The sequence below is a fragment of the Polypterus senegalus genome, chromosome 1, assembly GCF_016835505.1.
Source record: "Polypterus senegalus isolate Bchr_013 chromosome 1, ASM1683550v1, whole genome shotgun sequence".
Taxonomy (NCBI): domain Eukaryota; kingdom Metazoa; phylum Chordata; class Cladistia; order Polypteriformes; family Polypteridae; genus Polypterus; species Polypterus senegalus.
In genome coordinates, this window is record NC_053154.1 from 326,073,827 (window position 1) to 326,090,282 (window position 16,456).

Genomic DNA, 16,456 nt, shown 5'->3' on the forward strand with positions numbered 1-16,456 from the left:
CCCAAAGTTTGCAAACATTTCCATGATTTCATTGAACTCAAGGAAAAGCAAATTTAGTGGAGTTCACTCATCACAGGTTAAGATCATTATCATGTTTCATGGTCAAATTTCAGTCAAGCTTAAGCTGTCAAACTGATGGCTTTATATTTTCCTCTGAAATACTCTGATGTAGAGCAGCTCATGCTAGACTCCATGAGACGATGACTACAAGGCTGTCATCTCCTTCAGCAGTAAAGCAATCCTAAATTATCACCACCATGTTTGACAGTTGGTAAGAGGTTTGTGTGATTCAGCTGTTTTATTTTTGCAAAACATTGCATTGTGCATAACAGCCAAACCTCTAGACCTTTGTATGCTCCAAAGTTCAGACAAATGTCTTGTGGCCTGTTCAGTAAAAGCCTCATTGACATACAGCAGGCTTTGTTTTTTAGTTCTTTTTCCTTTAAGTCATCCATGAAAACCACACTAAGGCTTTTTTTCTAAAGGGATAGTCATGAACTGTAAAAATTTACCATGTTTGATGTTTTGATTTTTGATTTGATATACTATATTAATCCCTGAGGGGTAATTATCTTTTTGCATGACCTTTGGAGGTCACAGTTCAGTGTTCATAGTGGTCTCTGGATCCCTGGATATATGTGGTCTTTTGGTTCTTTGTGAATATGGGTAGCATTGCAGTCTCAGTTTTGGGTAAATTTTGCATGGTCATTTCCTGGAATGATTTGCAATCTTTTTGAATGTTCATTTGTAAATAATCCTTCTCATTGTGGAAGGCAAACTAAACTGTTACCCAAGAACAGAGATTCAAACCAAAGTCTGTAAAATGTGTATTGTTAAACTATTTACATAATTGCTGTGTGGGTTTCCATTTTTGCATTGGTGCATTGTTTTTTAGTTATTGTCCAGCAAGAACATTAATATTATGTAATCTTTGTGTGGGCCTTTTTATAAAGGTGAAATACCTTCTATAATGATATCTTCAGAGCCAAAAATTTTAACCGATGATTTGTGACAGGGGAGCCACAAAATCTTTAAACCTCTGTAAGAAAAAAAAATCTTCAGTGTGCTGCTTAAACTCCTATGTAACATGCATGATTCAAAATTAAGTTAAAAAAAAGCTGTACATAGTAATGTTTGCATATGACAAAATATTACGTCTTTTAGGTTATTGTCTTGCAACAGACATTTCTGTTTTTAATTAAAAAGGCACAGAAGGAAATGAGCCATGAGCCCCCATGGTCAGCAAGGCAATGAGATCATTATTCCATTGTGCGTTGTGTTTCCTCTCACTGTAATCAAGCAAACTACTCTTAACCAAGCTTTACTTATCTTTCAGAGCATGAAGCCTCCGTGTCTTCATCCATCATAAATGGCGTATCTACTACCATTAGCAAAGAGCAGGACAGGGGTAAGTTGTTTTCATGATTTTTGATATTAAATCCTGACTTATGGAAATTGATAAACTTACACTTATAGGTTACAGAATGATCTGAAAAAGAGTGTTGAATTTGCTTACTCTGCTGAGTGGAGGGCAGATAAACGCCCCCACTCATTAGTCTATTCTGTTGTGGAGTATAGATGACAATGTAGGTGGTTAAAGATACTTGATAAATGCCAGTTTTCTGGTGTTTCTTGGAAAGGTATATGTTTTAAATTAACTGTTTCCTTTAGCAGAATTTTTTTAAACTGGTTAGAAAAAAATGGGTTTTAAGTAGAGTATGGTGTATATATGGATGTGCATATCTATTATTGTTGTCCTCTGAAGCACTTCACACCATTAGACTCTTACAGGGTTTTAGAATGAAGCGCAGTTACAAAACTATATTCCATCAGCAGCAGATGTGAAAACTATCAGATACAAGAAGAAGCTGCTGTAGCTTTGGTTTGAGTGACAGACAAATGACTACAAGACAGGAACACAGAAGCCACCTGCAGCACTCAGCATGTAAAGGGTACAGCAAAGCTATGAACAGTTTACCCTTGCTGGGAATAAATTAAAATGTTATCGAGGGTCACTTTCTCACATTTTATAATTCCATTAGTGGGAATGAGCAGAAATCATTGTAAAAATACTTAATTGTGAGGTTGCTTTAGTTTTAATGTGTACATACATAATTAAATTCAAGTTCAAGAAAAGCATAGAATGTATGATTTTCTGAGAATCAGCAGTGGGGGTAGGGTTGGGCTATGGCAAGGTGTTTGCTGCTTGTTGTGCGAGTATCAGGAGGGCGTGCTCTGTTGTTTGCCAAATCTGTAACATTTTTTTGTCTTTTTATATTTCTATGGTATAATACTGATATTACAACATTCACCTATATCTTTCACATACAAAAAAATTCACAGAATTAGAATAAGGTCCTCATATTATACAGGAAAGTTATCAGTGTGTGCATATCAGATCAACAATGACAATAAAAAAAGGGACCAGGACTACCCATGAGATGCCATCCACTGGCCACAGACTTAAAATCAAGCTATTCAGTTGTATCACTGATAGCTGCATTGTAATTTACAAAAGAAAAAATTAATAGTCAGCTATGGGCTGGCCATTCTGCATCTGAGGGCTACATTTTACACTGCATTTTTTTGAAGCCATATTTCATAAGAATACCTACTCTGTTACAGCAAGTTATCTTGACAGTGTTTGTTGACATATTTCAGAGCTTCGTTAGACTTTAGTTTTGGATAGGGCTAATGTGATAGGTGATTACCATGTCAGTTAAATATGGTGCCCTCCATAATGTTTGGGACATAGACACATTTGTCCTTGATTTACCCCTCTGCTCTGCAGTTTAAATATTACAAATCAAACAATTCAGACATGATTAAAGTGTACATTACAGACTTGCATTTAAGGGTATTAGCCTACATTTCTCTCTCACTATGTAGAAATGACAGCACTTTCTGTACATGGTTCCCCTGTTTCAGGGAGCCATAATTTGTGTGACATGGCAATGGCAGGTACATTAAAGCAGTGTTATTTAGTACTTTGTTTTGCATAGCCCTTGCATGCAATGACCACATTAAGTCTGTGATTTATAGACATCATCAGGTGCTAAGGATTTTCTCTGGTGATGTTTGCTAAACTTCTAATGCAGTCATCTTCATGTCTTGCTTGTTTTGGGGGCTTGTCCCAAAGACAACAACAACAACATTTATTTCTATAGTACATTTTCATACAAACAATGTAGCTCAAAGTGCTTTACATGATGAAGAAAGAGAAAAAAGACAAAATAAATAATTAAAATTAGAGAACACTAATTAACATAGAATAAAAGTAAGGTCTGATGGCCAGGGAGGACAGAAGAAACAAAAAAAAACCCCCAGACGGCTGGAGAAAAAAATAAAATCTGTAAGGGTTCCAAGGCCACGAGACCACCCAGCCCCCTCTAGGCATTCTACCTAACATAAATGACCTAAATCAGTCCTCATTGTATTCAGGGTTCTCATGGAAGAACTTGATGATGACGGTCATGTGAACTTCTGGTCTTTATTCCATCAATGTAGGGACATCACGGTGCTTTGATTAGGTGGTGGTGGCGCAGATCACCATCAAAATTTTTTTTTTTTTTTTTCTGCAGAACACTGCAGGCTTGTTAAAGTCGTTTTTCTCAAACGGTGATTTGGCCATCCTGTTTTTGTGGCTAACTATTGGTCTTGCAGTGTGGCCTCTGTACTTCTGTTCATAAAGTTTTCTACTAATAGTCGTGTCTGACACACACTCACATCTGCCTACTGAAGACTGTTTCTGATCTGTCAGACAGGCATTTGGGACATTTTCTTTACCATCAAGACGATTGTTTTGTCATCGACTGGGACACAGCTATTGTCCTCATGTTGAACAATGGCAACTATAGACTCCAACGGATATTAACAAACCAAAGTATATTGCTGCATTAATAAAGCAATTACACCCAACAGAGTAATCACAAAACACCTGTGATGGAAATTGTTCCATATAAACCAAGCAGAAATGTGTCTTTGTCCCAAACATAATGGAGGACATTGTATATTACACTGAATTATATTAATCAAGGGTGTGTGTAAAGTGAAAAATATATAAAACCTGTTGCAATGTGCACAATGTGGTAAATTGATAAATTATAAATGTCCAAACTAGGAAATAGTTGAGTTTAGACACCAGTCTTAAGACTGATGTATAGTACTTTGTGTGACAACTCCTAGAAATAAACAATGACTAGTTCTTGCATGTGTATCAGTTATTCAGTAGGCAGGAGTTGTTGGATATAATATCATAACAAGTATATCTTATTATTTTAAACACATATGCGGTTAGAATGCCATGCAGCAAATGAAAGAAAGATTACAGATGACAGATTAATCACATAAAAATATGCAACACTTGTAAAAGTTTATCAGACTCATCCAAAATAATACTACAATAGCTTAAATGGTTTATTAAGAAAACATTTTGCTGTCAATGCAAAATAGAGGACATCTGCTCACCCAACGTGGGATGTTTATATACAGAAATGGTGGACATCTTTTGATTCCAAAGGAACACTTTGACTTATACACTTCATACAATTTGTTTTCTTAAAGCTTAATCTGGCTGTTACTGAGGCCTGTTTCCACCTTTGGCAGTACAGTACATTAATTTAAACAAGTCATCTTTTCACAAATGATTTTGATGCTAGTGTCTAGTTCATTGCCCTTACTCTTCATTTTCACCTCCTCTCAAAAATAAGACAAGATGGAAGAGCTGGAGCTTCAGCAGATGACCCTGCTCTATCTTTACTGCAGAAACCAGAGACAGAAAGCAAGGAACAGTGTGTTCATTCTGTGTATGAATCAAGAAATTGTGTGCCGTACTTCAATAAAAGCAGCATAATAAGAATAAGAGGAGTTTTGTTAGGTTCACACTGAATACTTATTCAATCGACAGCCACAAGTATTTTATTAACAACTGTGCCAGGCAAGGAAAGCCACTAAGCAAAGGGACCAAAAGTGTTACAGTACCTTCAAACAGCTTTTTTAAAAAACAAAGCAGAATGGAATATAACTAAAGTGTGGGCACTATTGCCTAGATTCACATTTTGTGTGCATATCTTCAGATTTCCTAAAGTTTTCCAAAGTCGTCAGTTAGTTTCCTATCAGCCCTTCTCGTTCTTAGTGCTTCTATGCTCAACATTTATGTTGTGTCGTGTGTGTTTCACTATATAGTGTTTCACTATATTCTTGATATTGTTATTAAGCCTTTTTTGGAAAACTTGTGATGATTGTGGCACTTTGACTGATCAGAAAGTAGGTGCAAAGCATGATTCTTTCTGAATTCTGAGTTAATAAAGATTCCATCAGTAATATTAGTGTGCACTCAGTTGAGACATGTAACATGCTAGTTATTTGCTCATACAGTGTAACAGGTTTGTATTTATTTTTTTAAGGTAAATGTTGTGTGAGTTCCCTGACAGCACTTTGTGTTTCTGTGATGAGTGTCTGTGTTTGTTGTCTCTCCCCTAATCTGCTTTCTCTCCCTCTTTCTCTGTCTCCTTACCTGAGCCCTTTAACCCTGGGAATTCCACAGTACTTCCTCCCTTTGCACTCTACTCTTGCCACACTTTACCCTTTTTTTGTTTGCAGCGGCTGACTACCCTGCTCGTACACGATCTGTCTCTGCAGTAAAAATAACCCCAGTGAAGAGAGTGAAAAGTTCTCCTGCCCTAATGCTGGTGACAGGTACCCCTCTTCTAAGCCACTCACCCATCATGCCTTTACTTCATCACTAGTGGGACAGCTGTGTTAAACTAGTAGAAATATGGAAGGTGGCAGGAGTGTTGGGGCTGAAGTTGGGTTGTCTGCCTTTCTCTGAATATTTGAAAACTTTAGCATGCTTATCTGTGGTGGGGGATGCATAGTAAAATTTTCTTATCATTTTTTTCTTCTGTGTCTCATCTGCCTGTTTTAAAACTTTTTTTGTACTTTTCACATATTCGTGTATCACTAGATACTTGCTTTGTGGGACTTGTGTCCCTGCAGAATCTGACATTTAAGGAGGTGAGCATACATTTGATTTTTTTTTTTTTTGGCAGCCGTTTTCAGAGTTCAGTGTAGACTATATCTCACGGCTGAGTGATTCATTTTCTTTATTTCACTCATGCAAAAAAATCTGCAGGTAATTAACAGGAAGCTTAGTCACCTGCAGAAGAAATCCATTTGAATTTTGGAAGACTCAAAATATCTTACATTTCAATATTGTTCTGAAACAGAAGCATTGAAAAGAATAAACAATAAATAAATTTTGTTCACTGTCTTTTAATAACGTTGACTATTTGGCAGTTTTGAAGAACACACATTTATTTCGAGACTCCAGTAAACTGTGTCAATTAAAAAATGGTTTTTATGGTTTTTCTGACTGCCACAGACTATTGAACATTTGCAACACCATTCATTAAGGTTGCTGCTGATTTTTAAATGTTGGCTTAATAAAAGACAAAACTGACTATTTCATGACATGTGTACAAAATTAATTTAGTACCTGGTTATTTTAGTTAAAACTAATTTATTAAACCCAATTTTTCTGTGACTTTTTTGACTAATGATAGCTTCATTTAGATTTATAAATGAATCTGTTATTTACTTTTTTATTGCATGCTTTAATTCTTCTAAATGAATCATATTAATTTAGTTTGAGACTATTGTGTAGCTTAATAAGGAAGCTTTATGTGATTTGTTAATTTAAGAATATTTTTAGACAAAACTCAATGAAGTGAGATAATTATGAGTAAACTCTGCCAAAAATATAATATGGGAAAAGCTGCAATACCCTAGGAATATGCATATCTTGCAGTATTGACCAGTTCTCCTGGATTGTCTCATCTATTCTTATTAAAACTTTTTGTTGTGATTTTTGAATCCACAGGACAAACCACTATTATTTTAAGCTATTCTGTTCTTTTTGCATAGGCATGCCTTTCTAGGACATCGGGCATGTTTCCTGATTAGCTGAAAGACTGGTCTAGCTGCAGGGTGCTTTTACTACAGAAATTCACTGAACTCTTAATGACAGAACTCGCTACTTATTCCATATGTTGAATTTCTTTCATTGCCATTCTGAAAGCTCTGTAGCTCCATAACAGTATCCCACTATTTCTTTACTTTTATTTAGAAAGATATAGACAGTACTGTTTTGAATCATTAAAATTTGATTTTGTGATTACTGCCCACTGAGGGTTTTGTTTTTCATTAAATTTGTTAAAGGTCAGAATTAGACAAATTAACTTTAAAGAGACAGACCATTGTTTTAAAAGATAAAATGAAAAATGCAGTTCATGGGGTTTGTTTCTCTTAAACATACATCAATATTGTAATCAATAAAAATACAAATTTATTGTTTGCCATGATTGACTGCATTTGTTATAGTTTGTTGTTGTTCAGAATTGGATCGTTTTACTTTAAAAAGTAATACTATTGGTTTTGAGGATAAAAAGAAAAATGCAATTCACACTTAGCTTTGATTAATAGTATTGTCTTTTACTATTGTCAGAAACAAGACAAGGATCTACTAGGCCAGGCACCACAAAAATACAGAAATTCCTGTAATGTCACAGCTGCATGGAGCTGCAGGTGTTCATCCAGTACAATTTCTTAAAACTTCATTACTTGAAATGATTTCTTGCAGTCAGTACAGCTTCCTGCTTCTATTTGTCAGAGAAATTGCTAATTGTAGAGATTATTGCTGCAGTTGCCACTTTTTTTAAAGTAGAGCCTTTTGTTCAATTGCATTCTCTTTTTGGCCACATGGATTAATTTTATTAACTCATTAATATGAGCTGCAATTAATAATACATTTTATTTATATAGTGCCTTTCCCATGCTAAAGACACTTCACAGAGTTTAAGGAAGAATGTCAGGGTATACAGTATATAGCATTGTACTAAACCAGATAAATGAATAAAGAAGAGTAAGATAGTAAATTCAGAGAAACAAAAGCTAACAAACAACATAATTGATGGTTTAGCACACACATACAGGTTACATGAGCATCTTGACATAGAGGTAAACTGAAAGAAGGGTAATAAAGACAGGTAGAGCTAAAAACCTTCCTGAACAGATGAGTTTTGAGTTGCTTTTTAAACAAATTCATGGAGTCCGCTGATCTAATTAATTTCGGTAGGTCATTCCAGAGTCTGGGCACTCGCTATACAGCTGAAGGCCCTGCTGTCACCCATGGAGTGTAGATTAGTGTGGGGTACAACAAGATTGCCAGAATCAGAGGAACTTAGTGGGCGGACAGGCACATAGTGATGGAGAAGGTCACTGATGTAGTTGAAGAGGTTTACTTGGTCCTTTTTGCCTTTACTTGCTCAACATATACAAAGTGTTGCACATTGATTAGCACATGCAAGTAAGAATTTCACTGTTCTCTATACGCTAGTATTTCTAGTTTATAAATCATTACAATAATGACCCTTCTTTGTCATAAGTTGATTCTTTATGTACAGTATTTAGGAAGAGAAAACATTAAGTTATTACGTGGTACTAAGCATTTCTGGTTTATAAAACATCCATCCATTATCCAACCTGCCATTTCCTAACTACAGGGTCACGGGGGTCTGCTGGAACAGGGCGCAAGGCAGTAAACAAACCCCAAGCAGGGTGCCAGCTCACCACAGGGTGCACACACACCAAGCACACACTGGGGACAATTTAGAATCGCCAATGCACCTAACCTGCATGTCTTTGGACTGTGGGAGGAAACCCACGCAGACATGGGGAGAACATGCAAACTCCACGCAGGGAAGACCCGGGAAGCAAACTGCGAGGCAGTAGCGCTACCACTGTGCCACCGTGCCGCCCCGTTTATAAAACATTTTCTCTGAAATATAAAATATATATAGGAAGGAGCATCTGAAGCAAAAAATGGGAGCAGAAAGGATTGTGTAAAAAGAAATGCCAATAGATTAAGATCATAACATAATATTCACAAACCACCTGGTTAATCCAGTTCAGGTGTATGGAGCACTGGGAACAAGGCAGAAAATAGCCCTGGACAGGATGCCAAGCCATTGTAGCTACCCGCTTACGCACATAACCAAAATCACACAGGGGCCAGTTAAAAGCGTCAACCTAACCAAAACCTCTTTGGTGATGTGGTCGGAAACCCAGCATACTCAGAGGAAAATTAATGCAGTCATAAACTCCACACAAACAATGACCAAGCACTACGTTCGGACTTGGAATGCAAACTGAAAACTGTGTTACTGTACTGCTCTTAAACAAATATTGAAAAGGTAAAATCTGTTATATGGTGTTTATCACTTAAAGTAAGATATACTTCATTTTAGGACATGGTGAGGACCAGATCCTTATTAGTTATGTTCTGATATGTAAAATCCCTAGAACTGAAAAAGGACATACTTACCTTTTATATCAATATATGTCATAAATATAAAACCTGAAGGATAAAATAGTAATTACTAGTCTTGGGGACTGTTACTCTGATTTTTTTTTTAATCATGTCTTGTCTTTATGTGTTCATTTGTTTGTGTGTATAAAAATACATTTGGGGCAATATTTAATGTGTACTTTAACTTAAGTCCAGACCATTCTGTTCTATATGATTTTCCATGTTTATTGAAATGTTTATTTAAAAAAAGTTAAAGTCAAAACAGGTGAAATACCATTCACATGTTGGAAGTCAAGGCAACAGCCCATTCAGTTGTTCCCACCATTCCTGCTCCCATTACTTAACACAGAAGTGCTTTTAAATTCAGCAAGTGCACTTGATGGTTCTGACGAGGATGTAGTAATGGGTGCAGCACAGACAGTGAAGGCCTCAAATTTGGAACAGTCATATGCTGTGTTGCCTCATTGCTCTTTTTCATAACCCCCATTATATAATCATACCATCACGTGCTTTAGATGATGGGTGCCTAGTGCTTATGAGTAAAAATGCCATTCTGAGCAGATTGTGGTTATAGAATTTGCAGGCACAAGTGGATTAGAGAAGGGTATAACATGGAGATGTTAGCAAGGGGTTGTTTTCAAAGTTAATTTTTAGGGTAGATGTTTTCATATGGATAGCAATAAATGATGTAACTCTGTAGACAATTATGTAGTATCGGCTCAGGTATACAGTGCCATGAACATAACATTAGGGAAACAAGTCCATCCACTTGTTCCCGTGTGTTCCTTTGATTTGAGTGTCTTCAAGTGTCATGGAGCTATGCCAGTGACAGTTGCTCTAGTGGGCAGTGCCCTTGCTGTATGTAGCTCTTTTTGTAGCCTTTATCCTGTAAGATGGGTTTGTTCACATTTTTGAATGATAGTCTACAGTGTGACTACTTGGCACTTTGTTTTTTACCTAAACATATAGTTGACCACATAAGAAATACAGTACCAGAAAAATAGTTTGGTCCTATGTGACCCTGAGTTATTCCCCTGCCATACATGTACACCCCTTGGAAAAAGAGGCCTCTCAAGTTTTATATTGCATGTAAGACATATTGGATGTTGTAATAAAATTGGTATGAAAATCAGTTTATAAAATCAAATCCAAGTAAATGAATAGTTAGAGACAAGTTAAATTGATTTATAGTGATATTCACTATTAGAAGTGCTATATATAGTTGGAATGATTTGATTAGAATAATCAAAGTACATCTAGTAATATTAACATTGCTTTGAGAAGCTGTTCCTAATGAAAGGTGCTATATAAAATCTAGATGATTGTGAGATCATTTTCTGATTGTTTAGCATTGGAATAGTAACCACAAAAGGCTCTTCAAAAAATAACCACTAATACGTTGTCCTCTGCTGTTTACTGTATATAACAATAACATTTACAAGTCAGGTGTAATAATAAAGTTAAGATTGCTAGAATTGCCCTCAGTTGTAAATTGAATATGTTTAGGGTGATAGTCACAATGAAACATGCTACACTAGACAAAGACTGAATCATCATCCACAATTAATTTGAACAGCTTTCTAAAGAGACTTAAGTATACTTGTGCAAGTTATGCTGTTGTTTTGTTTTCACCAAGAAGCTACTTGTCTTAGAGTCCAGTGAGAGACCTACCAGTGCCTTCCTTCTTTTCACCAAAGGCCTTGAGATAATGACTTTGTATACTGTGTAGAATTGTATGTGTGCATTCTGGTTGATTCAGATCCTGTTTAACTAAGGAATGTGATCTAATGGGCTTTCATTAGAGGAGTCAGCCTCCAACCTCAAGCTTGAGCAAAGCAAGTGCCCATAATCCTAACCTGATTGCACTCGTCTCTTACTTGCTCTGCACATCCTTGTGGATGATGCAGAATCAATTGCCCTGCTTTATGCCAGCATATGCCATGTGTAATATCTGTGTTTTTACTGTGAGTGTAATCTCATGGATGTCCTCTTTGTTTTCCCTTGTCCTTGGTCAGGCACAGATCCTTCTAAGGTTTGTGCAGGCAAAGGGACTGTGACACTGCACACATCTAGCACTCACAGTAATCTGGCAGCCTGCACTTTGGAGCCCACGGATGTTGAGCAAGAAACACAGGGTAAGTACCTATTTCATTCTCTTTGTGCTCTGTATACTGTTTTAGTGGTTTCATGTTGCTTACTGTTGTGTTCTATCGGAAGAAATAAGCAAAGCACCTAGTCACACAAAGAACAGAAAACTGCATAATAAATGCTGTTGGGTCCAACTGTGCACGTTATACTGTTTTCTCTTGGATTGGCACTCATGAGTGTCGAATAAGCCTCCTTAACTTATTGACTGGTCAACAACCTAGCACTTCTCATTCTAATAAGGTGGCAGCATGCCTTTCACCCTAGCCTAGGGTTAAAAAACATAGATTACACCCCATATCCCATCCATCATTCTGTGGAAGCCTTAATTGCTGTTTTGCCTTGCCCCTAATGAAAGATGCCAGGGAACAATTGCTTTCCACATCATCGTCAAAGAGAGCCTTGTTGTGTTTCCAAAGGTCAGAGATTACAAGGGCATTTTGTGTCACTCCAGTTTCCATGGTAACAGTCCAGCCTCTCACATAGGGCACAGACAGCTGATTTGTTTTCACTCTCTGAGTTGCATTTTCTTATTCTTCTTTGATTTATGCTGCCCTGCCTGCCCACTTTGGGGGAAACCTTCAGATACAGAAGCCCTGGACAGTGACGTAGGTAGGCACCACTCTGTACTTGGGCAGCTTAGTGATCACAGAGTTCCATTTTGTACTCTCTTGTTCTTAACTCATTGTTACAGATGCCTGGACGACTGCTTGCTGTGATGCAAATGGAGACAGCACCACCTCATCACTGGCAGCTAAGGGATTCAGAAGCGTTCGACCCAACCTTCAGTCACAGGTAAGAGTTTGAGGGTGGGGTGAGGAACAGCTATGGGAGAAAACTTCAAAAATGCTTTATTGTTTCAAATTGTCTATCTGTTCTGCTGCTGCTGCTGTGTTTCACTGGTTTTGCTCCCTGGAACAGCACTTAGTCCATTCACTCTGGAATCACTTAGAAGGAGCTAAAAGCAATTTGCAGAAACGTGGAAGCATATTTTGAGCTTGTTGGGATAATTAAAGTGGACAAATGCATGGTAGCAAGGCGACTTAAGCAGAAAGTAAGATGAAATGTGCTTGTTAAACCCCGGGCATTGGTTTCCATTTCTTTAACAGGTAACTACTGTCTAGGGGCACAGAGTAGTACAAATTTAATTTCAAAATAAATATATTACAGTAGAGCTACAGACCTTTCACCAAAATATTAGGTAGGCAAGCAAAGGTATCTGTGATTAATAAGTACCTGATGCTTTTTAATATGATGCTATGAAAATTTCAATAGCAGCTATAAATACAAGGAATCTCAGACTATCTTGACTTACTTGGGTTGCGACAGTTTGAGCATGTGTGTACAGTATATAAAATAAGTTAAATATTTTTTGTTTCAATTTTAAAACAGATAATTTCATCATACTAAATAGGTCAATGAGAGATGTGGCTAAAGAAACAGAATTATTTTATAGTAAAATAGAAAACATAGAGGCGGACAGGAAATGAGAGACGCATGCAAATAGAAAAGATGTAGAGAGAGAATGATGTGTTAGTAATACACCCTAAAAATTCTTACAGTCACACAGAGTGCAGACTCATACAGATGTGTACATATTGCCTTTGCTCAAGAAGGTAAGCAGATGAAATGACATTCATTGAACGTTTTGGGTTAACTGCTGTACTTCAGTGCCTCCCGTGATTGAAAAGCCTGGACACACATATGGGCAGGTGAAAGTATCTACATCAGGCTTCTTTGTATAGTCTTGTAGAAGGCAAAGATGCCCACAGTCTCATAAACAACAGATGCTTAAGAGGCTAAAAACACAAAAGAAAAATAGAAATAGAAAAACCCTATTTATTTAATTTAAGGTTACTTGGCAGCTATTACTTAACACTTTCCAATCAAATACATTCTTTGCAGCAAATTGTTCCAACTAGAGAGCATATAACATTAATAAATATTGCAAAGTTAACACTCAGTAACAAAGCCATTAACAAACAGCAGAACTCATTAGCTATGATTATAGGAAGCTCACAGATGTGACAGCAAAGGAGCGATTGACAAATAAGGATTTGAGACCTCTTGATAAAGTGTTTAGTCCAGACATGCTGACGCTTTTATTTTCCTTTTCCTATTTAAAGAACTAGATACCTGTTCTTGGGGTACCTAGGAGCTGTGGTCTGGAATGGCAGTGACACCAGGGGGAAATAGTACAGATTTAGGAGGTTGACCCTAAAGGTTCCAGTGGGCAATTCTGGTTTTAAAAGTGTTCCTTAGCTGCAGCTTAAAAGGTCCCTCCAGACAAACTTCCAGTATGTGTAGTGTATGAAGGACTAGGAGATCTCTCTTCTTTACACTAGTGCTCAACTAGTGAGAGGAACAGATGGTCCATGTATCTGAGAGAGAGGTATGGAACATAATAACACAGTACTTGTGTATTCTTTGTGTTATATAAAGTAACTCCTCCAGGTGTCCCAAGTACTGCATGTGCAATTGTGTATTATTTATGATAGGTAAGTCTTGCAGGTGCCCCACATACTGTATCAGAGGGGTTTTCAAGACCCATTTATATAGGCCCAGAGAAAAGGGAGAGTATTGTTTCCTATATATGTACCTCTCTGTTATTTACTTCTATTAAATAAGCTTCTGTGTTAATTCTTTGGCTTACTTGATGTTATTTCTGGATTTATGGACAGCCTACTATCCTCCACAGTAAACCACGTCAGAAAGATAGCTATACAGAAAGCATCATGAAATATTCACACCATTTACATAAAATAATAAACGTAACATTCCAGATACTTAGGTATCGAGTGACATACTCTAGCTAGATGACTATAATCATTACTAGTTCACTACCCTAACACTGCCATGTTAAGGAAGTCAGACAGTAGGCACAAACCATTATTTTTTTAATTGTTTTCAGATTTTGATGTACAGAAGAGTGTTTAACTTTACATTTTCTGTTGTTTGCTGTATTTACCATGTATTTTCTAATAAATGGTTACTTTTACTTTAACTTTAGTTAAACTAAAACATCATAAAACCTTCCTTTTTATGATGAGCCTCATTCTCTAACATCTATTATGCATTTTTAGTTTTTATATTTAGTTTAGAGTTTAGTTTTCTTTTGTTCCTTGTGATTAACAATATCCACTTCCAGCTTCAATTTTTTGATGTTTTTGTTTTCTTCTCTCCTTATTATATTGTTTTATTGTTTATTTGGTAAGAAATCCCCCCAGTCTCCACCTAGCTTGGCATGCCGTCCTTTGACTAACCAAAGTCCATCCTTCCTTTCCCTCGCTCCAGGCACAGACTGTTTGTACATGAGCTACCCCAAACCGTATGTGCCTGCAGCAACACCTGATTTTTGCAGTGGGCAGCTAATGTCACAAAGCCCCAGTCTAGGTGAAAGGGCTTTTCAACAACACATAGGTGTGCAGGCTTTGTCCATGAACAGTGCTAGTGCTGCTCCCAAGTACCCCGTGCACGCTAAGCAACAGGAGACATTGGTGACTGTAGCACCACTGACCGCTGACACCTCCCATCCAGAGGATAGCATTAAGAAGAAGGTCACCAGCCTGTATGTAGCTTGTTTGTCTAACAGCACTTGCTCACCTGAAGTGGCGGAAGCTTCCAAAGCCCCAGCACGTATGGACACAGAAGACACCCAAAGTGCACCCCCTCCTATTCCCCCCAGACCTTTCTTAGCAAAGGAGCCCCTGATAATGTGGCAGCCACAGGAGTCCTTGAAGATGTGCATGCCAGCTCCAGCAATCCCAGTCAGTGAAGCCCTGATGGAGCAGCAGTGCCTTAAATCAAGCCAACAGCCTGGCATGGATCCCAGTGGGCAGGAGAAGAAGAGTGGCAGGGTACTGGACTTTCTTAACTTGATTAAAATCATGTACTGTTTGTGATTAACAATCCAATCTCAATTTGTAACTTTTTAATTTTAATATTTCACTTTTCTATCATTTTGTAATCTGAAGGTGTGTAGTAGCGGACACTATAAACTGACTGTTCAACTTAACAAAGTGTTTTTCTGTATTCTGTATTTTATTGATGGACCTTCCAAAAATAAGGAATGCAGTGATGAAGACAGCTGATCGCTGCTGGCCACAAGGGAGTTATGTCCTTAGTCATGAACAAAAAGCATAGAAACAGCACCCTCTGGTAACCAAAATCTCCATAGGTCAAAGACTAACCCGGTATTAGCTAAGTCTGCAGAATTGCTCCTGTCTGTTTTCTGTTACACTAGAAATGTAAGCAAAATTGTACACTTACAACATTTTCTTTTAGCAAGGACATTAAGCAGATTCTATAAGATTGTGCTGAAAAACTAGAGAAGCAAAAGTCAGAATATTAATGGTGGGGTCCTACAGTACTATGCTGAAAGAAGGTGTTGGCTCTCAGACAACTACTGATGAAAAAACTTCACCTTTCTTTAAAATTTCATTCTTTCTTCCTCTCTTTTAATTTACTTACACTACTTATTAGGTTGTCTCAGAGAGATCATTGCCTCTGTGTGACTTGTGTTTTACCATACTCTGGCACTGGTAAATGTTAGATGTACTGGTGTAACTAAACCCTTGTTTCCACAGGATGGCTTGGTTTCTGCTGTTCAGCCTGGTGTCATAGTGGTCCCGCTGGATCAGGCTGAGTTTCCTTCAATACACAAATGCAACCTGGACAGCCCTCCACCATCATTGCCTTCTCCTCCTCCTCCTCTCATGCCCGCTGACATACCTCTGACCCTTCCGACACTTGATGATTTCATTCCTCCCCGCCTTCAAAGGTCCCCAGCTCCAGTCTCACCCATTATCAGTACTTCGGCATCCCCTGTTAACCTGCCACCTGTCCATTCCGCTGAGCCCATAGAGGCTGCTCAGGAGATCTCAGAATCTGCAGACACAGCAGCTGATGGAGTTTCTACGCCTACAGTAAGACAAGTGCTTCCAC

The 16,456-nt window shown here is 37.6% G+C and overlaps 1 protein-coding gene across 6 annotated transcripts in view; it reads left to right on the plus strand.

Moving 5' to 3' along the window:
• The window catches only part of LOC120516032 (sorbin and SH3 domain-containing protein 1), a 164,083-nt gene that overhangs the window by 32,164 nt on the left and 115,463 nt on the right, over nucleotides 1–16,456 (plus strand). For all 6 annotated transcript variants that reach the window (XM_039737462.1, XM_039737472.1, XM_039737479.1 and 3 more), the window contains exons 3-8: nucleotides 1,337–1,408; nucleotides 5,602–5,697; nucleotides 11,383–11,502; nucleotides 12,098–12,124; nucleotides 12,207–12,307; nucleotides 14,728–15,369. In XM_039737462.1, the coding sequence (XP_039593396.1) occupies nucleotides 1,337–1,408; nucleotides 5,602–5,697; nucleotides 11,383–11,502; nucleotides 12,098–12,124; nucleotides 12,207–12,307; nucleotides 14,728–15,369 (1,058 nt within the window). The remainder of the gene's footprint in view (nucleotides 1–1,336; nucleotides 1,409–5,601; nucleotides 5,698–11,382; nucleotides 11,503–12,097; nucleotides 12,125–12,206; nucleotides 12,308–14,727; nucleotides 15,370–16,456) is intronic.